The sequence below is a fragment of the Xyrauchen texanus genome, chromosome 37, assembly GCF_025860055.1.
Source record: "Xyrauchen texanus isolate HMW12.3.18 chromosome 37, RBS_HiC_50CHRs, whole genome shotgun sequence".
Classification (NCBI taxonomy): domain Eukaryota; kingdom Metazoa; phylum Chordata; class Actinopteri; order Cypriniformes; family Catostomidae; genus Xyrauchen; species Xyrauchen texanus.
The window spans coordinates 5,661,284-5,685,216 of record NC_068312.1 but is presented as its reverse complement, the minus strand read 5'-3'; the positions used below and the strand labels follow the sequence as shown (position 1 = coordinate 5,685,216).

General features: G+C 43.5%; 1 protein-coding gene across 3 annotated transcripts in view; it reads left to right on the top strand.

Annotated features, from left to right (window-relative positions):
- acot7 (acyl-CoA thioesterase 7) overlaps positions 1–23,933 on the top strand; it is a 174,490-nt gene that overhangs the window by 100,633 nt on the left and 49,924 nt on the right. For all 3 annotated transcript variants that reach the window (XM_052108429.1, XM_052108428.1, XM_052108430.1), the window contains exon 7: positions 10,098–10,214. In XM_052108429.1, coding sequence (XP_051964389.1) covers positions 10,098–10,214 — 117 coding nt within the window. The remainder of the gene's footprint in view (positions 1–10,097; positions 10,215–23,933) is intronic.

The window sequence follows — 23,933 nt, the reverse complement described above, 5'->3', positions numbered from 1 at the left end:
CTTAAAGCAGTGGTACAGGAAGAAATCCTCAGCATTCAAGAAGGCCATGATCTTTATTCAGGACAATGCTCTTTCACATGCAACCAAGTACTCCACAGCTTGGTTAGCCAGCAAGGGCCTCAAAGATGCCCAACTAATGACTTGGGCCCCCTTCCTCAACCTGACTTAAATCCTACTGAGAACTTGTGGGCCTTTCTCAAATGTGAGATTTACAGTGAGGGAAAACAATACATTACTTTGAACAGCATTTGGGAGACTGTTGTTGCTGCTTCAGTGAAAGTTGATTGTGAACAGATCAAGAAACTGACAGACTCCATGGATGGAAGGCTTATGGCAGATTTTGAAAAGAAGGATGACTATATTGGTCACTGAATATTTTTGAAAGATCAAACATTTTATTTAATTGTCATTTTGTGTTTAACAACTCATAGACACCTACTCTAAAAATTGAGAATACACAATTGAGTTGGGAGAAATAATTTTTGTAATTTAGTTGCCTAATAATTGTGCACACATATATATTCTCCTGAGAAAGACAAAACTCACTTTTTCTTCAATAACATTTTGGATTGACAGAGCATTGTGTTTCAACAATAAAATTAATCCAGAGGAATACAATTTGCCTAATAATTGGGCATGAAGTGTACACATTTTCTTTTTCTAAATAATTACATTTTAATTTAAATCAATCTTGCATTGTCCTATTGTTTTAGAGTGAAAATAATTGCCATCATTTCTCATTGTCCTTGCATTTTTTCTTTAACCCCATTATACATTATATCATTATTTTCCATTATAAAAAGAATGGTTTGATCTCTCTTGCATCATATTTAAGGAATTACATTTTCTTTTTTTTTTTTTTTAACAGAGGTGAGACTCTGCTCATTCATACTAGGAATTTCTCCCCACAAGGAATTTTGAGCAATGTTACCTAAAAAACGTCCTGGTTACTTCCTTAATCTCCATTCCTTGATGGAGGGAATGAGATATTGTGTCAATATAGTGACACCAAGGGGTCACTCTTGAGAGCCCGAGACACCTCTGATCTTTTGATAAAAGGCCAATGGGAATTGGTGAGTGGTATTTGCATGCTCCTCCCCCAGACATACGGGTATAAAAGGAAGGGACGTGCATACCGCTCATTAGGTTTTGTGCTGAGGAGCAGACAATAAGGTACCGGACATTTCAGCAGGTAGTTCAGCGTTGTGGCAGGAGGGACGCAACGTCTTGTTCCCTCCATTAGGGAATGGAGGTTACGGAAGTAACCAGGAAATTCCTTATCTGTCACTCACTCAACATTGTGTCGATGTAGTGACACTAGGAGTCCCCTACAAGAATGGCACAACTAGCTGAACTGGGTTACGTGGATCGGCGGTTCGAGATGGGCAGACTGCTGTGTGCCGCATAGCCAGCGCAACGGGCCAGCCGTAACCTTCCCTGATGCTTGTGTGAATGTTGAACAGCCCTTTTGGGGACGAGTGGACTACCCAAGGGATAGGGACAGGCTTGTCCTACTCAAGCCTCTTTTCCGTCTTTTTTCTTTTTCTCCCTAGAAAAAGAGAGAATTCGCCAACTGACCAGGACGCCAGTGTCCACTTCGGCGGAGGTGTCTCTCCCAAGGGGAAGACATGGTGGAGACCACACCCCGCCCAGAGAGATGGGAGGGAATATTAAGTGGAAATACGTCACATGGTCTTGGCGCTATACAAGACCATGTGAGTAAGTATGTCATGTGGAAAGGTCCCATGGTAGGTCCTGCCCAATGGGCTTCTACCCAAGGAAGATGCAGTTTGCCAAAAGGGAAATGCTTTTCATGTGGAGAAGTCCCATGAGTAGGTCCTGCCCAATGGGCTTCTGCCCAAGGAAGATTCAGTTTGCCAAAAGGGAAATGCTTTTCAGAGGAATATATGTCACAAGTGGTTACCTATGGGGAACCGCCGCATGCAGAGCACCTGTCCCAGTATGGGGCGTAGATAGCACAAGTACTGGGCTGGCAGTGAGTTTATACACAAACTCATCTGCCATAGTCAAGTCAGGTCAAGTCAATTTTATTTGTATAACGCCTTTCACAACACACATCGTTTCAAAGCAGCTTTACAGAATATCAGCATTAACAGACGATAAGACTGTAATGTCTATAATGTCGATGAATCATCATTGTGTAATTTAGATAAAATACGATTATTAATAGTGTTTAAGAATAATTAAATGATAATTGTATTAATAACCCCAGTGAGCAAGGTGTAGGCGACTGTGGCAAGGAATACAAAACTCCATAAGATGTAGATTAATGGAGAAAAATAACCTTGGGAGAAACCAGACTCACTGTGGGGGCCAGTTCCCCTCTGGCTAACATTGTGAATGTAATGTAAATATTAATTATGTATATGTAAAATCATGGTTTAAAGTTATTAAACTAAGTAAGGGTTAAGGGTCAGTGTTTAAACATCGATTGTGTTTGAACTGTAAGATTAATGACCACAGTCTTTGAAGTGTATCTTGATTAATTGCAGAAGTTCACATAGATGCAATTGTCCTTGTTAATTGGCTGATGAAGCTTTTGTTGGCAATAGTTAGTCTAAGCATTCTATTTCAAGATCGTAGTCCATCAACAGACCGAGGTGATGCAGGTGGAGTTGGCATCATTTCATCCTCTGAAGTCCATCATAATAGACTGAAGTGATGTTTGGCTGACACCGGCTGCATTTAGTCATCATCACTCTGCGACATGTAGCAGTGGAGTCCAACATGAATCAGGAATGGTGCTGGATCCAGCCGGTTCTGGTGACCTCAGGATAGGAGTCCCGAAGTTGAGACAGGGAAACAAATAAAAAGATGTAAGCATAGATGCCATTCAATTTATTGCAGAGTTAGAGATCATGATCAATGTTTCTGGTTCCGGCAGACCAAATAAAGCAGCCTAATTGTGGGTTGGAGGATAAATTAGGTGTATGCCTGGCTAAATAGATGAGTCTTTAGTCTAGACTTAAACTGAGAGAGTGTGTCTGCATCTCGAACAGTGTTTGGGAGACTATTCCATAGTTTAGGTGCCAAATATGAAAAAGATCTTCCTCCTTTAGTGGATTTTGATATTCTAGGAACTATTAACAGGCCAGAATTTTGCGATCTTAATGAACGTGTTGGAATATAGCGTGGTAGAAGATCACTTAAGTACTGTGGAGCTAGACCATTCAACGCTTTGTACGTAGTTAACAGAATTTTAAAATTAATACGGAATTTAACAGGTAGCCAATGTAACGATGATAAAATGGGGCTAATATGATCATATTTCTTGGTTTTCATCAGCACTCTGGCTGCTGCATTTTGAACCAATTGAAGTTTATTTATTGATCTTGCTGGACATCCTCCTAGTAATGCATTACAATAATCTAGTTTTGAGGTCATGAACGCATGAATTAGTTTTTCGGCATCAGCAACCGAGAGCATATGCCTTAATTTAGCAATATTTCTTAGGTGGAAGAATGCTGTTCTACAAACATTTGTAATTTGATTTTCAAAGGACAGATTGGTATCAAATATAACACCTAAGTTCTTCACTGTTGAAGATGATGTAACAGTACATCCATCTAGAGTCAAATTATATTTTAGTGGCTTATTTTTAGAGTTTTTTGGTCCAATAATTAGAACCTCTGTTTTGTCAGAATTGAGTAGAAGGAAATTTCTTGCCATCCAATCTTTTATTTCATTGATACACTCTGCTAATTTTGAGAATTGTGAAATCTCACCAGGTTTTGAAGAAATATAAAGTTGTGTATCGTCAGCATAGCAGTGGAAACTTATTCCACGATTCCTGATAATATCTCCCAGGGGAAGCATATACATGGAGAAAAGCAGAGGCCCTAAAACTGATCCCTGTGGCACTCCATATTTTACTTTTGTTTGGTTTGACAATTCCTCATTTACATAGACAAAGTGGTAGCGGTCTGCTAAATATGACCTAAACCATGCTAATGCAACTCCACAAATTCCAACATAATTCTCTAGCCTATTCAAGAGAATGTCGTGATCTATCGTGTCGAATGCTGCACTAAGATCTAAAAGCACTAGAAGAGAAATGCAGCCGCGATCAGATGAAAAGAGCAAGTCATTTGTAACTCTGATAAGTGCAGTCTCTGTACTGTGATGAGGCCTAAATCCTGACTGAAATTCTTCATATATACTATTTCTCTGTAGAAATAAACATATTTGGGAGGATATTACCTTTTCTAGTATTTTTGACATAAACGGGAGATTTGAAATCGGTCTATAATTACTAGCAAGTTCTCCAGGATCAAGTTGTGGCTTCTTAATAAGCAGTTTGATAATTGCCATTTTAAAGTTTCTTGGGACATGTCCTAAGCATAACGAGGAGTTAATGATATTAAGAAGAGTTTCTGATATTACAGGAGATACCTCTTTTAAGAGCTTAGTTGGTATAGGATCTAACAAACAAATTGTGGCTTTTGATGTTTCGATAAGTTTTGTTAGCTCTTCATGACCTATGATAGCGAAGGATTGAAGTTGCACATGAGGAAAATTATTAGACACTGTTTTCTGAGGTGCTATGACAGATGATTGCATAATTCATTACTTTTGAGCTGTGTCGTAATATCTGTTTCGGTTGAGGCTTTATTCCTAACCAATTTAGCCACAGTACTGAATAAAGATCTAGGATTGTTGTGATTATTTTCTATGAGTTTACTAAAATATGCTGACCTGGCAGCTTTGAGTGCGTGTTTGTAGCTACAGACACTATCCTTCCATGCACCCTGAAATACTTCTAATTTTGTATTTTTCCACATGCGCTCCATTTTCCGAGCTGCTCTCTTGAGAGCATGAGTGTGATCATTGTACCATGGTGCAGGGCTTATTTCTTTAATTTTCTTTAATCGAAGTGGGGCGACAACATCAAGGGTGCTAGAGAAGACTGCATTTAAATGTTTTGTTATTTCATCAAGTTCTTCTGGGCTTTGGGGTTTATTGAGTATATGAGATTGATCTGGAAGATTATTAGTGAAGCTATCTTTAGTGGTCGAAAGAATAGTTCTACCTGAATGATAGCATGGTGTAAATTGAGTAACATTAGCTGATTGCAGCATACAAGAGACGAGGTAATGATCTGAGATGTCATCGCTCTGCTGCAGAATTTCTATATTATCAACATCAATTCCATATGAAAGAATTAAATCTAGCGTATGATTATGGCGATGAGTTGGTCCTGTTACATTTTGTCTGACTCCAAGAGAGTTGAGAATATCGCTAAATGCTAATCCCAATGTATCATTTTCATTATCTATGTGAATGTTGAAGTCATCAACAATTAAGGCTCTATCTACAGTAACTACAAGATCTGATAAAAAATTAGCAAATTCACTAAGGAAATCAGAATAAGGCCCGGGTGATCTATACACTGTAGCAAGGGTAAAGGACGACAGAGATTTTTTATTTATATTTGATGGTGTCACATTAAGCATTATTAGTTCAAAAGACTTACATTTATATCCTGTCCTCTGAGTAACGCCAAAAACTTCACTGTAAATTGTAGCATCATCTCCTCCTCGACCCTTCAGACGAGGCTCATGTTTATAACAATAACCTGGGAGAGTAGATTAATTTAAACTAATATATTCATCCGGTTTACAGAGCGCATCCAATCTGTGATCTGTAATCATTTCATTGACAATTAGTGCTTTGGTAGAAAGAGATCTAATGTTTAGTACCCCTATTTTTATATGATGTGTATTTTTAATTTGTTTGTTTGGTTCAAGTTTGACCTTAATCAAATTTTTTCTAAATGATTTACTGAGGGTATTGTGTTTCGTAGTTCGTGGAACAGACACAATCTCTATGAGATATCTAGGTGATACAGTCTCTATGTGTTGTAGTTTAAGTGACCTGTGTGACGTCTCAAGGCAGCTTGCAGACGTTCGGATTAACCAGTTTGTCTGCTTCCTGACCATAGGGCTAGGAGGAAATCAACCAGGGAACACATTTGTGAACACTACTGGGAATCAACAATGCACATTTTCAGCTCAAGGGAGGTGAAAGGTGCTTGGCCCAAGCGATATACCCGGCCTGGTAGGCAACAGCTATGGCGTCGATGATCCAATGGGTGATCATCTGTTGTCCACCAAAGCAGACAAAGAGCTACTCAGAGATCCTAAAGCTCTGCGTGCGATCCAAATAGATGCATAAAGCGTGCACCGGACACAGCAACGCTAAGGCTGATTCTGCCTCCTCCAGGGGCAGCGCTTGCAGGTTCACCACTTGGTCCCAGAAAGGGGTCGCGGGAACCTTGGGCACATAGCGCGGTGGGGGTCTCAGGTTCATGTGAGAGTAGCCCGGACCTACCATTGAGGTCTTCCGCGACCCATCCAGGGGCCAGAGATGGAGATTCCAGAGGGGCTGACTCGAGGAGCATGAGGTCTGAGAACCAAGTCTGCGTGGGCCAGTAGGGAGCCACTAGGGTGACCTGCTCCTCGTCCTACCTGACCTTGCACAGTGACTATGCAAGCAGGCTCATTGGGGGGAACGCATACTTGCGTGGTCCAGGCAGCCAGATGTGGAATTATATTTGCGAATAAATGCATGGCACCAGAACTTTTTTCCTTCCACTCATCTTGACGTGCAGAAATGCTAAAATACACCAGCATACAGCGCTCACCCTTTCAGTCATAGCGCTTGTTCAAAGAGGGAGCAGTGCTTTCCTGAGGTAATGACAGAAAAACAGCATCTGGAGTTATTCACACTAAGTAATGACAAACCTAGATGGGACATATATTATAATGGGCTTGTGTGACAATTTTTACAAGCTTATTTATATTCAGAGTTGTTAAAACATTGATAATGAACTTTAATCCTCATTAATAAATTATACCCTTATGAAAACTACCCATGGATTTACTGTAGTAATATTGTATTAGTAACCATGACTTTTGTAGCATCTGGACCAATCAGACTCACATTTATTCATTATTTAATGAATAAGCCAACAGATGTCTCAAGACTGTAGCAAGCAGAGGCCCATGCAGGCTCCATTTATGTCTGATCCCCCACTGATCGTTATCAGCAAAGGAATGCAGAAAGCGTGATTCAGTCCTTTCCCCCATAAGAAATGGACTCAAAGCCCAGAACAACAGCCTTTTCTTCACTAAATTATAGACAAACTGGCTATAAGTTCACATGTACAGTATGTCCCCATGACATTGTGTATAGGGTCATTACTGTCTTGTAAAGAGAGTTTTTTGTACTGTATACTGTTTTATGCATGACTTATGACAGGACTACCAGCTAATGTAAAATTATTTAGAATCATGTTTCCAACCAAATTAATCCTTGTGTGACATCCTGCACAATGGTATATATATATAATTCTGACAGCATGCATTGTATGATTGCTATATTAATCAGAGCATAAAGGGGCTTAAACTAACCTCAATCATGCAAATGAGTCAGCTTCCAAACAAAGGAACATTTCCCGCTTGGAAATTGCACCTTTCTCATTGGTAAAGCCAGACTCGAGAGGAGGGACCTCCAGCAGAAGTTAAAAGACACGTCCTGCCTCTTACTCACTCTTTCCCTTGGCCTCTTTCCCCTGACTCTCTGCTGCTGTTCGTGTGGGACCGGCACCACAGTCCGACCAAAACATCAAGCCATGTGCAACTACCTCGACCATAGCGTCAATGAACTCCACGTACATCATAATTTCTTCATTCAACGCAGAAGAAATTGGTTGCAGCTTCAACACCATCGACCCAAGGAACCATCGAGCCTTTCACATTCGACTGTATCCGGGTGCTCTCTCAACAGCCAAGGCACTTGCAAATATCGTACCAGTAACTGAACATAGTTTAGTATAAGATGAAAACCCCTTTGTAACAAAGGTGCTTTTAAATGAAGCTAAATGAAGCTTAAATGAATGATGGTTCTCTCAAATGGTCAAAATGAACCTTTTCATAACTGCATTTCCCCTATTCTTTTTATTTTCACTTTTCCCTTTGCCATGTATGAGTGATTTGTGTTTAGATTAGTTATGTGTTCGTATTTTAGTTAAATAAACTTTTGTGTACACTCTTGCAAGTTGATTCTGGTCTGCTTGTAAATCAATGTAAATTTAATGATTCGATCTCAGCTCCATGCAAAGAAAGAGTTATTTTTGTGTGGCCACGCAAAAATATCCTTTCTGAGAATAGATAGACAGTCAATACTGAGTGTTCGCTAGACAAATTGATTCAGCTACCTCAAGTTGATTCTATTAACCGATCCAAATGTTCACAATTAATTATAACGATTTATGAATAATTATTCATGTTTCCCTTTTAAAGATATTTTTGACTGTGGTGTATTTTGATAAGTAATCTCATCCCTGCATGCACAACCTGCCAACGACATATTTTAAACACAGTACAGCTAAGCTAATATAATAGCATAACACAACACCGCCAAACTAACCAGTTAGTGAACTTTCATTGAAACCCCTAAATACGCTACACTGTATTAACCATGTTTTATTTTTTTGTTAGTAACCAATGTTTTGATACAGCATTACTGTAGTATCCATATTGTAACTTGGTTTTAGTAGCCATTTAATAATATCTATGGTTAATTTTGTGGTTTTATATGTTGCTTATACTTACTCATTTTTAAAAGGTAAACAATGCAGCCTAATCATTTTCTGTTTAGGCCTATTCAGGCTGTGCATCATTGCATTATTGCTAATGCACACCACCTCGGGGTGTGCATTATTTTGTAATAATTCAACAGTCTGTCATCAGTTATTCCTTACATATCTTGAATATATATACCTGGCTATAGTTACACCATCATCAGATTCATATAATATTGTTTTGCCAGCATGAACTAACAAAGGATAATGTATTTTCATAAATAAACATGAACCAAGATTAAAAAATGCTGTAAAAAATATTGTTCATTTTTAGTTCATGATGGCTAATGTATTTACTAATGTAAGGAATACAACCTTTTTGTAAAGTGTTAGCAATATTTTTTACCAGTATATGTTTATAATGAATTTTGAATGAATATATTTAATCTCGCAAAACATAGCAGATGTTTGTTTTGTTCACCTCAATGTTTTGGACACACTATCATTTCAAGAATCACTTCACTGCTGACTAAATGGCAAGTTGCATTTTTATCATGAGGTCAGAGAATGTACTGGTTTCCTGTATACAGTGGACGCTGATTATATATGCAGTATGCACCGTCATGCCTGAGATCCAGCAGGCAGATCACATGACTGCCATTATTCACGTGTGTCCCTGCAAAAGTGCCTGTGCATTTTTTCTCAGCAGTGAATTGTTAATTCAAGAATCAAACACATCTTGACCTTTGAATTTGTGTTACATTGTTGCTAAATGTCAACGTGAAATAAAAAATTATACTGTTTTTTTATTATGTTCCTGGTCTTACTGTGGACGTTTCATGTTTTTAAAAACAAACAAACAAACAAACAAAAATATTTGAATTCATAATTTTTCATAAAAATATATTTCCTACTCATGTTGACTTTAAATAAATAGACTTATTAGGTAGCTCAGCAAGTATTTACGCTGACTACCACCTATGGAGTCGCGAGTTCGAATCCAGGGCTTGCTGAGTGACTCCAGCCAGGTCTCTTATGCAACCAAATTGGCCAGGTTGCTAGGAAGGGTAGTCACATGGGGTAACCTCCTCGTGGTCGCTATAATGTGTGGTTCTCGCTCTCTGTGGGGCTTGTGGTGAGTTGTGTGTAAATGCCGTAAAGAATAGCGTCTCTGCGGTAAACAAGCCACATGATAAGATGCATGGATTGAGGGTCTCACACGCGGAGGCAACTGAGATTCATCCTCCGCCACCCAGATTGAGTCACTATGCCACCAAGAGGACTTAGAGCGCATTGGGAATTTGATATTCCAAATTGCAAAGAAAAGGGGAGTATAATAAAAATAGAATAAAAAATATTTGCTGTTAAAAATCAAATAAATAAACTGGTATCTGCCCTTTGGTAGAATTTTTATTTTGTGGCATTACTATTACACATTTCTCTGGTTGCATAGAACAGTCTTTGTAAGCAGTTTTGTGTCTGTCTTCCACAGGTGTGACGATGAAGCTGATGGATGAGGTGGCAGGAATCGTTGCTGCTCGTCATTGCAAGACCAACATTGTGACGGCATCAGTTGACGCCATCAACTTCCATCGTAAGATCAAGAAAGGTAATTGAGGAAATTAATTTATGGATGCCCTTCATTATAACGTGTAACAGTTTCTCTTTTCTGGGAGTCAATACAAGCCCTATAAACCATTTGAAGGAAACTTAGGAAATTTGCCACACTGATTGGGAATGCTCTGAAAAGTCATTAGGCCAATTTTGGGGTCTCCCAGTCAAACTCAGTAGTGCCACCATCATCTTAAATTTCTCTTTTATTTTGCTTAAAACTTTGGTCTAACTTTCTTCTTCCTGACCCAGACTTTCAATCTTAAACTTAACTACATGTTTTAAACTATGATTATCTAAACAAAGAATGAAAAAATAATAAACAAAACATTTTCAAAAGTTAGACATTTGGGGAAGTCCATGAAGATTGAAGAAAACAAAATACACACAAAAACTCACAAGTATCTCACAGACATAGCTGATCATGTATACCACAGAAAGGAAATAGTTCAACCAAAAAAGAAAAATTTCTCATCATTTATTCAACCTCATGCCATATCATGACTTTCTTTCTTCTGCTGAACACAAACAGAAGAAAAAAATATCTATAAGGTCCATGTGAATGGTGGCCAGAACTTTGAAGCTAAAAAAAGCTAAAACAATTCCTTTAAAAGTGCTTTAAATACAGTAAATGAGGAAAATTGGACGTGTATTATATACATTTACATTTATGCATTTGGCAGACACTTTTATCCAAAATGACTTACAGTGCACATATTACAAGGACAATTCCCCCGGAGCAACCTGGATTTAAGTGCCTTGCTCAAGGACACAATGGTGGTGGCTGTGGGGATCAAACCAGCAACCTTCTGATTAACAGTTATGTGCTTTAGCCCACCACTCTATTGCTTAATCCTAATGTCTATCAACAATGGGGTCTGTACAGTAATCTAATCACTGGACCACCAGACAATATTAGCAGAGGAGCAAGTCATTTATTCTGTAGAATTTCTAAGATGGACAGTTGAAAGCCATTTCTAATTGAGTTAAAAATATATTTTTAGGGCCCAAGCACTGAAAGTATGGAGGTCCTATTGTTCTTCTAAGGATTATTATTATTATTTAGGGCCCAAGCACTGAAAGTGCAGAGGCCATTTTGTTTTTCGAAAGATTATTAGGGCCCAAGCACTGAAAGTTCAGAGGCCCTATTGTTCTTCTAAGGATTATTATTAGGGCCAAAGTACTGAAAGTATGGAGGCCCTATTGATGTTCTAAGGATTATTATTATTTTTATTGTTATTATTATTTTCAAGGTTTTCGGTACTTTTGGGGTACTTAACATGCATGAAAACTATTGAAATTTTGCACAAACATCAGAGTCGTTGCCATTAGGGTTCGTCAATGTTGCAGGGGGAGGGGGGGTCTGTAGCGCCCCTTTGAAAATGGGGTTCATGAAAGCTAATGTATTTACTAATGTAAGAAATAGTGATTGACCGAAATGGGTTCTTTAATGGCCGATGCTGATATCCAGAGAGCAGGGTGGCTGATACAATGCTGATATATCACACAATTTAATGAAGTAAATAACATAAACATACAATTGCTAAAAAAAACTCTTATTTAGCACCACATTTACTCAATTTCACACTAAACTTGAACTTATAGTTATATAAAATATACAAATGTAAAATAATATTGTATTTAAAATGGTAGATAGCAGTTTCTTCTGATTTCTGTTTAGTCATTACATTTCATTCATTTATTTGCACATGAAGAAATTGTTGCACATGAGGAAATTGTTAATATATTAAGAAGAATGAAATAACAGTACAAACAGTATTCCAGCAACCATGGATGGCATGTCCACATTAGCAATCGCATTTTCTCCAAAAATACTGAATCAAACCAATTGCTCATACGTGCATTGTGAATAAGACTTACTAATAGTGCACATGAATCACTTTTACTTTGAAGTTGCTCTCACGCAGGAATCAGGAATCTACTGACAGTTTAAACAGCCTTGATCGCCTGCTTGGATTCTCACGGAGTGACCGTCATAATTTGTGAATCAGAGGAACTTTTGATACTGATCCTGAAGTTTTAATTCTGATATTAGCGGTCGACCTGAAGAAAACACTGGATTTTCGTGAGGTTCCTGAATCACATCTGTTTAAATGAGATATGTGCATATTTGCAGATGGTATGTGATATTAGTTTTATTTGATATATATTTATCTTTAGAAAAGAAAGTATGCGCTTTAGAGGTAAATAATTGAGTGCTCCACAGGATGCTGGATCTGATGAAGTTGTGTGAGGTTGGTTTATTACATCTGTTTAAACAAGATATGTGCATATTTGCAGACAGTTTATAATATAAGTTATATGGATATTTGCCTTTTATCATTAGAAAAGTTACAGGGAACTGTTGAGGAGAGGCTGATAGAACACAGTACATGCTTCAGAAGAAGAGATATGAGCGCACCTCAGAATGCTAGATCAGATTTTTTCAGGCTACATCTGTTTAATTTAGATATGCGCATTATTGCAGATGGTAAATTTGATTGATATTTGCCTTTTATTTTTATAATTTTATTGATATTTGTTTAAATAAGACTGTGTTGCACTCCGGTCTATTATTGTTGTAATACTATGGCAACAAAAGTTCTCAGTCGTTTCACATGCAAGCAGGCAATTCTCAGCTTTTTTATCATGAGGTAAGAGAATGCTCTTGTTTCCAGAATACAGTGGATGCTGATTATATATTATATGTAGTATGCACCGTCATGCCTGAGATCCAGCAGTCAGATCACATGACTGTCATTATAAACATGTCCCTAAACAAGTCCCTGCAAAAGTGTTTACATGAATTGCTTCAAAATTCTTTAGAATAATGTCAAGACACTGCTGATGTACATTTTTAAAGGGATATTTGATATATTAATTACTGTTGCCATGGCACCACATGTTTTTGAGGCACTTGGCATGCTTAAAATTTCATGAAATTTTGCACACCCATTGTTGGCCCTTAGAAATGGGCAAACGTTCACACATGGCTGTGAAGGGGGGCTCTGTAGTGCCCCCTTTAAAATGAGTTTGTAAGATGGCCTCTGTAGCACACCCATTTTCACCTACAATCACCAAAATTTGTACATATATAGTGACTTCAATAGTCATTAGGTCTGCCCAACAGGAAGTCGGCCATTTTTATTTTTGGAATATTGCACTCTCTAAACCTTTAAATACTCCTCCTAGGTGATTCAGGAGACTGTCACCACATTTAGACAACATTATGCCAAGACAATGAATATGCTAAATTGCAAACAGATTTTGTTATATCGAACGGTGTTGCCATGGCAAGGCATTAAACAGACATGAAAACTGGCAAGAAAAAGTGAGAAGGATACGCCAGCAAAAAATCAGTCCAATCCAATCAACTTTATTTATATAGCACTTTTAAAAAACAACAAGGTTACCAAAGTTCTGCACAAAGAATAAATAGAAAATATAATAATAATACATAAAATGCATAAAATATGGGGGTCATATATTGTTTTCCGAAAGCCACCAGGTGGAAATGGACCCATGGTGCTTGGGCCCATCATCGCTGCTTGCAGCTATATTTTTTTTAAATTATTATTTTAAGCTGTAAATGTATCTAAATTGCCCTTTTTTCGCTTTTCTAGGTGGACAAACTGGTTATGCATTACCGATGTAATTCATGTGTTTAGATATTTGTCAATGCAAACAGTTGTGGATGCCACTAGGGTCGTCAAACAGAACAGCAAAAATAACTGGAAAAGGAAAGTTTGTATTTAACTCTTTCCCCGCCAAACACGGAATTTTCCGGGTTTTATGAAAAAAACGCTTCCCCGCCAAACACTGAATTTTCCGGGTTTCCGTGTTTTAGGTGGTATACTGATAAGGAAGACCACGACGCATGTTTTGAAAGAGTACGCAACTCTTTGATCAAAGAAACAGACTGCGATCGTCTCAAACGTGAAGTGGAACACCATACTAATACTAAAGCACTTGTTTGATAAAAATGCCTTTTCTCAGCTTTTTGTCCGAAATGTTGTTTTTGACAAAACCTACCTCTGTTCAAGTGGCAATAAAAAAGAACAGATGAAGATAAAATAAAATCGTTTTTTTTTTTTTGCCTAAAAGCAGAGGCTCAGATCTTTATTTTGATATATAGCATCTTCATATATTCATGGAAGAAAATATTCTGCAGGCCATTAAAGTTTAGCGAAAATCGTCAAAAACCCTGGCGGTGGCTGGCAACTTTTTTAAAAACGCTGGCGGGGAAAGAGTTAAAAAGGCTTTTAATTATATTGCTGTACATCACTGTCTTAGAACTTAGAGCTGTATATTCACACAGAACAGCAGCTGGACATTACTGGAATCCAGAGGACAACATTTATCATGTTTTGTTGTGTGAGCACAGTCACATTTAGTTGTATAACATAGGCAGGCACTTTGGTGGTTCTCTTATATGGACTGTAACATTTAATGGTTGATGACAACAGCCTCATTGACAATCAGTATTTAAACAGTGGATGGCACAGAAAAAAAATCTTTGCTGGGAATGTATTTGGATTATGTATTTCATAATAGTAAAGACTTTCTGCTTTTTAGATTTGAGCATGTGATCAAGCCTCCTCCACAACATTTGAAGTCTCTGAAGTTGAATATTCTTTCATGTTGATGAAGTGATTAAATATAAATAATTAATACTGTTAATTAATGTGTTTATTACTTTCCTCATTCATCAAACTATTAATCTGACTCATTTGTTCTTTGCACAGCTAAAAATACTCTAAAAACTGTTCATGTGCTAATTGTATGAGCCACGACCAACAAACCAATTTAATGTTATAATGGAGGTAAATGTACAAAAGACTAGACTCATTAAAATCTGTTGAAGCCATGTCTTTTTTATATGAACTTGAAAAAGCTTTTAGCAATGTGAATTATTCAGTTTCCTCTTTTAATTCAGCATCTACATTAGGGGTGGGCAACTTTGAATGGGGTGAGGGCCAAAATGTTTTCTCCTTTCTTCCAAGGGGCCAGATAACAAATCTGCACTCTAACAATGTTCACCCCCTTACTCAATTTCCTCATTAGTCGATAATCAATGCACAACTAATGCAATGTTTTTTTAAAGTTTTTGTTACCTATATTGTTACCGTTCACATGTACAAATTCATGTTCAATTGACAAGCAATATACTTCAGACTTACATTTTCAAGACAATGTATCACATTTGCATTGTTTACATTTGCAACAGACAAACACACAAATGAACAGACATTTTCAACCTAACCTCATAAAACAGCTTATAGGTACTATTTAGGTAAAATTGCTATAAAATGTTTAGGTACACAGTACTGGGCATGTAAATTCTGAATGTAAGGGCAGATTTATTTTGCGGTAAACTAAAACTTATGTGACAGTGTTTTATTTTTTGCATGACGTCATCACACACCATTTTAACGGTAAAAAGCCAATTGGATGTAAAGGAGCTGGGGCCGGCTATATGTACGTAACAACTTAGCCTAGTTGTGGTGTAAATGGGCACTAAGTCACAATTTATGCACTACTAAATATTTGAGCGTTGCATCATTAAACTTATGTAGGACGTATCCCTACGTATGAACTAAATATTTACGGAAGCCTCCGACCAGGCGTAATGGATGGAATAAAAAAGCAGACTGATATTCTAGGACATCAATGAGCTTGTGTTTTGCATGACAGGCATCAATCATTTTGACATACAGTGTGATGTTGCCATTTGAGAGGGAGAGAGAGAGAGAGAGGGAGGTGTTTTAAGTGGCTCTTCAGCATGAAGCCGATCTAACGGTGCAGTTTTCAGGGTGCGTCACATATCAAAATATATATAGGATATTAAAATTAATAAATGTCTGTTTTTCCAGCCTGTTGAATTAGTATTTATTTATCACCCCTTATTTATTTTAGATACAGTTCCTATATATTGTTATTTACACAGGGCATATATACTATTTATCCAATCTACCTTTATTACGTATCGTATTTTAATGGGGGTATAATTTATTACAGCTGACAGTTACAAGCAAACAAGGTTTGAACATCAACTATAAACGAGAACAAAATGAAGTTCACAGCTTTTTAACACTTCTGGAGTGGTGGTGGTGTAGTTGTCTAAGCACGTAACTGTTAATCTGGTAATCAGAAGGATGCTGGTTCGAGCCCCACAGCCACCACCATTGTGTCCTTGAGCAAGGCTCAAAAGCGAGGGGGCAGTGGTGGCTCAGTGGTTGAGGCTCAGGGTTACTGACCAGAAGGTCGGGGGTTCAAGCCCCAGCACCACCAAGATGCCACTGTTGAGCCCTTGAGCAAGGCCCTTGACTCCAGGTTGCTCCAGGGGGATTGTCCCTGCAATAAGTGCACTGTAATTCGCTTTGGATAAAAGCGTCTGCCAAATGCATAAATGTAAATGTAAATCTGCCAAATGCATAAATGTAAAATGTACAAAATTGTACAAAATTGAAGGCTGCTTATTGGATAAATACAGGTAAACGTCATATTATGCGACTACAGCTTACTTTACGGAGAGCTTACAGCTCTACATAGGTGGTGCAACCAAATTCAGCACTGACTTAGTTACTAACAAACTAACTTGTAGTTACTAAGCCCTTAGTGTGAACTTTACGTCCTAACTTACGTGAGAACTTACGCACAGCTGGTGCAATGCTACCCTGAACAAATTTACCCTTTTCTAAGCTCCACCACCCATTAGTTAAGGTTGCTGGCTCTGACAGAACTCCCCATTGGAATGAGAATGCTGTGAACCACGTGGGTTTTGGCAAAATATTCTCATAAACGGAATGGATAGTATTTTTACGTGGTCTGGTATGAAGACTGACATTGTAATGCATATTTATCTGACAATTTTTTTATAAAAGAAATTGTTAAATTACACAATAATTTGATTGAAATCTGCTGAGACTGAATCAGAATCAGGCAAAAAGTCACTTGAAAAGAGAAAAACGTTTGGTTACGTATGTAACCTCCGTTCCCCGAGGGAGGGAACGACACGTTGTGTCGGAGAAGCGACAGTAGGGGTCTCTCTTGAGTGCCGATATCCACCTCTGATCTATGAAAAAAGGCCAATGAGAGTTGGCAGCCAGTATTTGCATGTCCCGCCCCCGGACATACGGGTATTTAAGCGGCGCAAATACGGGAGTTCATTCAGGATTTTTCTGAGGAGCCGGAAATGGTCCGGCCACAACAGTGGCTCGGTTCAGCGACATGGCGGAGGAAAGACACAACGTGTCGTTCCCTCCCTCGAGGAACAGAGGTTACATACGTAACCAAACGTTCCCCTTCTGTCGCTCTCTCCATGTTGTGTCGGAGAAGCGACACTAGGGGACCCATTCCAATCTTGCCATGCACTGAACCGTGTACGTGAACTGCCGATACAGAGGCGGGCAGGGATTCATTCAGTGCCACGCATCGTCTGTACCCGGCTGCACGTACCCTTCCCCAATGCCCCATACGAACATCGGGATCCTCCTAGTTACCCTGAGAGGGGAACAAGGCGATGTTTGCCAACATGGGAACGGGCCAGCCTGGCTGGGCCTCTTTTCTCTCTATGTTTCTCGCATAGAGCAATCACGGCCGGGGCCCTTACACGCATATAGGGAAGTGGGTCTTACCCAGACCCTGCGGAGACCACACCTGCCCTTTTTCTTGGGGAGGAAAAGTGGGAGACACGTCACACGGCCGTCTTAGGGCTCGTGTGGAAAGTATGGTGCGGTGGTAGATCCAGCCTCGAAAGGGGGGAGTTGCTACAGCACGGCGACCGGGGCAGCTGTAATTGCCTAAGGGAGACACGGGGGTCCGTTCGTAAGGGGACAGAACTGTGGAAATACACACAGGGGGAGTCCGAGCAGGAGGCCTTACCTGCAGAGCACCTATACCAGTACAGGGTAGCCATCAGGGTACCCGCAGTGGCTTGGGTCGGCGAGTTCCTCTGCTGAACCGCGGACCCGGAGGGCTGGGGATCAATCGACCAGGGTCCCGACTTGGAGTGGGGTGCCCTGGGAAAAAAGGCGCACTACTTAACCTTGACGTCAGGAAAAGGGCGCTGGGCGCAAGCGATCCACCCGGCCGGTCGGTCTACGTGTTACCGAGTTCTACGGGCTCGGACCTGACAAAACACGAGACGCAACCGACTCAACGCGGAGGTTGTAAAACCTTGCGAAGGTGTTGGGTGTTTGCCAACCCGCGGCTCTACAGATGTCTGCTAGGGAGGTGCCCTTGGCCAGTGCCCACGAGGACGCAACACCCCTTGTTGAGTGAGCTCGGACCCGCAAGGGTAGGGGCACGGCCTAGGTGTGATAAGCCAGTGTGATGGCGTCGCCAACCCAGTGGGCGAGCCTCTGTTTGGAGACGGCATTCCCTTTCTGCCGTCCCCCAAAGCAGACAAAGAGCTGCTCAGAGCGTCTGGTGCTCTGTGTGCGGTCCAGGTAAATGCGCAGGGCGCGCACTGGACATAGCAATGAAAGGGCTGGGTCTGCCTCCTCCCGGGGCAGCGCTTGCAGGTTCACTACCTGATCTCAGAATGGTGTGGTAGGAACCTTGGGCACATAGCCCGGTCGCGGTCTTAGGATCACAGACGTATCTGCCGGACCGAACTCCAGGCAAGTGTCGCTGACAGAGAACGCTTGCAGGTCCCCGACCCTCTTGATAGAGGTGAGCGCGATCAGCAGGGCCGTCTTAAGAGAGAGGGCCCTGAGTCCAATTGATTCAAGCGGCTCGAAGGGGGGTCTCTGGAGTCCTGCCAAGACTACCGAGAGATCCCAGGAGGGAACTAGGCCTGGCCGGGAGGGATTCAACCTCCGGGCGCCTCTCAGGAACCTGAGGATCAGGTCGTGCTTACCCAAAGACTTGCCGTCTACAGGATCGTGGTGGGCAGCAATGGCGGCAACATACACCTTGAGGGTGGATGGGGAAAGCCTCCTGTCCAGCCTCTCCTGTAGGAACAGGAGCACTGACCTAATCGCGCATCTCTGCGGGTCTTCAGTTCGGGAAGAAAACCAATCTGCGAACAAGCGCAACTTTAGGGCGTAAAGGTGCCTGGTAGAGGGGGCTCTGGCTTGGTTAATTGTATTCACAACGGTCGCCGGTAAGCCGGCTAGCTCTTCCGCATCCCGTCCAGGGACCAGACGTGGAGGTTCCAGAGGTCTGGGCGCGGGTGCCAGAGCGTGCCCCGTCCCTGAGAGAGGAGGTCCTTTCTCAGGGGAATTCGCCATGGAGGAGCTGTCGCGAGAAGTCTGAGTTCCGAGAACCAAGTCCGAGTGGGCCAGTAGGGGGCCACTAACGTGACTCGCTCCTCGTCCTCCCTGACCTTGCACAGCACCGGTGCAAGAAGGCTCACTGGGGGAAATTGCGCAGCCCCGAGGGCCAGCTGTGTGCCAGCGCGTCTGTCCCAAGGGGAGCCTCTGTTAGGGCGTACCAGAGCGGACAGTGGGAGGTTTCCTGGGAGGCAAACAGGTCTACCTGGGCCTTGCCAAACCGTTCCCAAATCAGCTGGACCGACTGGAGTGAAGCCTCCACTCCCCGCCGGGCAGGCGTTGTCGTGATAGCGTGTCCGCTACGACGTTGAGCTTGCCGGGGATGTGAGTGGCAGGCAACGACCTGAGTCGCTGCTGGCTCCATAGGAGGAGACGGCGGGCGAGTTGTGACATGTGGCGGGAGCGTACGCCGCCTTGGCGATTTATGTACGCCACCACCGTGGTGCTGTCCGATCTCACAAGGACGTGTTTGTCCTGAACTAACGGGAGGAACTTCCTGAGGTCGAGAAGGACGGTCAGCAACTCCAGGCAGTTGATGTGCCAACGCAGCGGGGCCCCTTTCCAACGGCCCGCTGCTGCGTGCCCGCTGCACACGGCACCCCACCCGGACCGGGAGGCGTCGGTTGTGACCAGAACGCGTCGGTTGTGACCAGAACGCGTCGGGATACCTGCTGCAGGGGCACTCCTGCCCGTAAAAAGTAGAGGTCTGTCCAGGGTCCGACTGTTTTGAGGCAGGCGGGGGTGATCCTTACCCGATGCGTGCCGTGGTGCCATGCTTGTCTCGGGACTCGAGTCTGGAGCCAGTGCTGGAGTGGTCTCATATGCATCAACCCCAGCGGCGCAACCACCGCGGAGGACGCCATATGCCCCAGGAGCCTCTGGAAAAGTTTTAGAGGGACCACTGTGCCTGGCTTGTAGGAAGCGAGGCAATCCAGCACCGACTGAGCACCCTCGCCTGTGAGACATGCTGTCGTTGAGACTGAGTCTAACTCCAACCCGAGAAAAGAGATGCTCTGAACCGGAGTGAGCTTGCTCTTTTCCCAGTTGACCTGAAGCCCCATGCGGCTGAGGTGCCGGAGCACCTGGTCTCTGTGTGTACATAGTAACTCTCGAGAGTGTGCTAGGATAAGCCAGTCGTCGAGGTAGTTGAGAATGCGGATGCCGGCTACTCGTAGCGGGGCAAGAGCCGCCTCTGCGACCTTCGTGTAGACGCGAGGGGACAGAGACAGGCTGAAGGGGAGGACTTTGTACTGAAACGCCTGGCCGTCGAACGCGAACCGTAAGAAGGGTCGGTGTCGTGGCAGAATTGAGACGTGGAAGTACGCGTCCTTCAGGTCTACCGCTGCGAACCAATCTAGATGCTGAACGACAGCCAGAATATTTCTCTGCATGAGCATTTTGAACGGGAGTTTTAACAAGGCCCGATTGAAAACTCGCAGGTCCAGGATTGGTCGTAAGCCGCCGCCTTTCTTGGGTACAATGAAGTAAGGGCTGTAGAAACCCTTCCTCATTTCGGTTGGAGGGACGGGCTCTACCGCGCCCTTGGCTAAGAGGGTTGCGATTTCCGTGCGCAGGGAACTGGCATGCTCGCCGTGTACTGCGGAAAAGCGGGGGGGCGGGAGCCGTGCAAACTGAATTGCGTAACCAAGTCGAATGGTCCGGTGCAGCCAGCGTGATGCGTTGGGAAGCGAAAACCACGCTTCCCAGCTCTGCGCTTGGGGCACCAAAGGGACGAGTATTTTGGATGTACCCGGCGGGGCCTCGCAGCGGGGCGGAACAGGTAATGCAGCGTCGGCCGGCTTCGTTGCAGCCTGAGGCTGGGGTGCTGAGAATAGACTCAAAGCACTTACCTTGCTCCGCGCACCCGGCAGGGGGCGGGTTCGTGACTGAGGAGGAGGTCTGCTGGCGTCCTCTGGACTCGTCTGAACCGGCCGGCCGGGGGGCAGTCGTAGGCAGGCGGAAGGCGGGATCGCCGCGTCCGGTGTACCGGGACTGTCGTAATCTGAAAGCAGATTGCCGTGAGAACGGCATTTGCGGGCCAGGTGACCCAGAGGCAAATGAAATAGCTCTTTTATTGAGAATGTGGGTACCACAGCCCCGTCAGGCTGTCTCAGGAACGCTTGGGAGCCTTCCGGGTCCTAGAGGGGGTTCGTGAGACAGGGGTGCTCGAAGCTGGGGCTGAGAGCTGGGCCCGGGTTGAGGTGGAGCAGGAGCTGGTTTCTTCGCAGGGGGACGTCCTCGGCGGGCAGACGGGACAGGGCCCGTAGCGGCAGGTGTGCGGCGGGGCATGATGTGAGAGATGGCCTCTGTCTGCTTCTTCACCGCGGAGAACTGTTGGGCGAAGTCCTCGACGGTGTCGCCGAAAAGGCCAATCTGGGAGACAGGTGCGTCTAGGAAGCGGTTCTTGTCGGCCTCACGCATCTCGACCAGATTGAGCCAGAGATGGCGTTCCTGGACCACTAGGGTGGCCATCGCCTGTCCGAGTGCCTGCGCTGTGGCCTTCGTCGCTCTCAGGGCGAGGTCGGTCGCTGAGCGCAGTTCCTGCAGCACATCAGGATCAGGTCCACTCCCGTGCATGTTTCTGAGTGCTTTGGCCTGGTGGACTTGCAGGAGGGCCATCGCATGCAGGGCGGAGGCAGCGCGTCCATCCGCACTGTAGGCCTTCGCGTTGAGCAAGGATGTTGTCCTACGGGGCTTGGATGGGAGTACGGGGCGGCCATGCCAGGAGGCAGGGCTACCGGGGCATAGATGGTACGCAACTGCCCTATCAACCTGGGGAATCGCCCCGTATCCGTGGTGCTCTCCGCCGTCGAGGGTGGTGAGAGTGGAGCGGGTGGCACCTAGACGAGCGGAGAGCGGGGCTCTCCACGTAGACGTCAGCTCGTCATGCACCTCCGGAAAAACGGGACCGGGGGCTGCGTGGCCGCGAACGGCGCGCTGCCCCCAGGAACCAGTAATCCAACCGTGAAGGCTGTGGGGAGGATGGAGGGTTCCAATCCAACCCCACGCTCACGGCGGCCCGGGAAAGCATGTCAGACATCTGAGCGTCAGCCTCAGCTTGGGCCTGCTGGCCCGAAGGCGGCAGTCCAGGGGAGTCCTCGGCATCAGACATCACACTGTCCGATGCAGCGGCGAGCTCATCTGCTTCGGGATCGGGAGGATAGACAGCCGGGCCGTGAGGTGAGCCGCTATCGCCGCGAGCGTAGACGGGGACCAGCGAGCGTGTCGGGGAACGGGAGGTTCGCGGGGGTCTACCCGGCGAAACTGCACCCGCTGCCGCCCCCAAATCGCCCCCAGCGCCAACCGCATCGTCCTCAATCCCGTGGGAAGAAGGAGCAATGCGGGGTGCAGCTGGGGTGGCTTGCTCTCTGTTGAAAGCAAGCCGCGACCGCAGCGTGGTCATGGTCATGTTCTCGCAGTGAGAACATGAGCCATCCACAAACGCCGCCTCGGTGTGATCGCGGCCCAAACCCACGAGACAGCGCCTGTGGCCGTCTGAAGCGGAGAGCACTCTACCGCATCCAGGAACAACACAGGGGCGGAAGGGCATCTTGAAAAAGACGCGTCCTGAAAAGGACGTTCAACGCCGCTGTGTTTTGTCTTTTAGAGAAATTCACTCTTTTAAGGGAAATAACTGTTTTAATACACAGTATGTGTGTGTGTCTGCGCTGTCGAAGCGCTCAGGAGCAACAATGCACGCCGTGCAATGCGAAGGAGAAAGCCGCTGTTGTGCGCCGTCAAGATCCAACAGCATGCAGATCGTCAGAGGAAACAGGAACGTTAGTGGTGTGTAACTCGCAGCAAACTGCAGACAGACCATCGGCTCCAAAGAAATTTTCTGAATGAACTCCCGTATTTGCGCCGCTTAAATACCCGTATGTCCGGGGGCTGGACATGCAAATACTGGCTGCCAACTCTCATTGGCCTTTTTTCATAGATCAGAGGTGGATATCGGCGCTCAAGAGAGACCCCTAGTGTCGCTTCTCCGACACAACGTGGAGAGAGCGACAGAAGGGGAACTTAATTTAATAGTATTACACATCTAATAGAATTAGCATTAGTAAACCGAGCTGTTCATAACATCTCATAACTCATTTTGATGCTGTGAACTGTTTATTTACTATCGCTTTTACTATGACTTGAATAAATAAGTAAATGAACGTTTGGTTAATAGCTTTAATTTACCTTAGAGCAAATTTAGGTGTCATTGCAGATAATATATGTTCATTTGGGAATGAGGGCTGACAGTTTAATCCAGAATATACTCTTCTCCAGATTTAAAGATTATTTAAAAATAAAGAAAGAAAAAAACTGCAGGTAACCTATGCTCAGTGGGTAACTCTTGTCACATTTCAAAATGTTTTGGGTCATTTTGATAAAATCCCTCTTAAAACGACTCAAACACACATTACTTCCATGGGCTGTAATTGGAAAAAAGA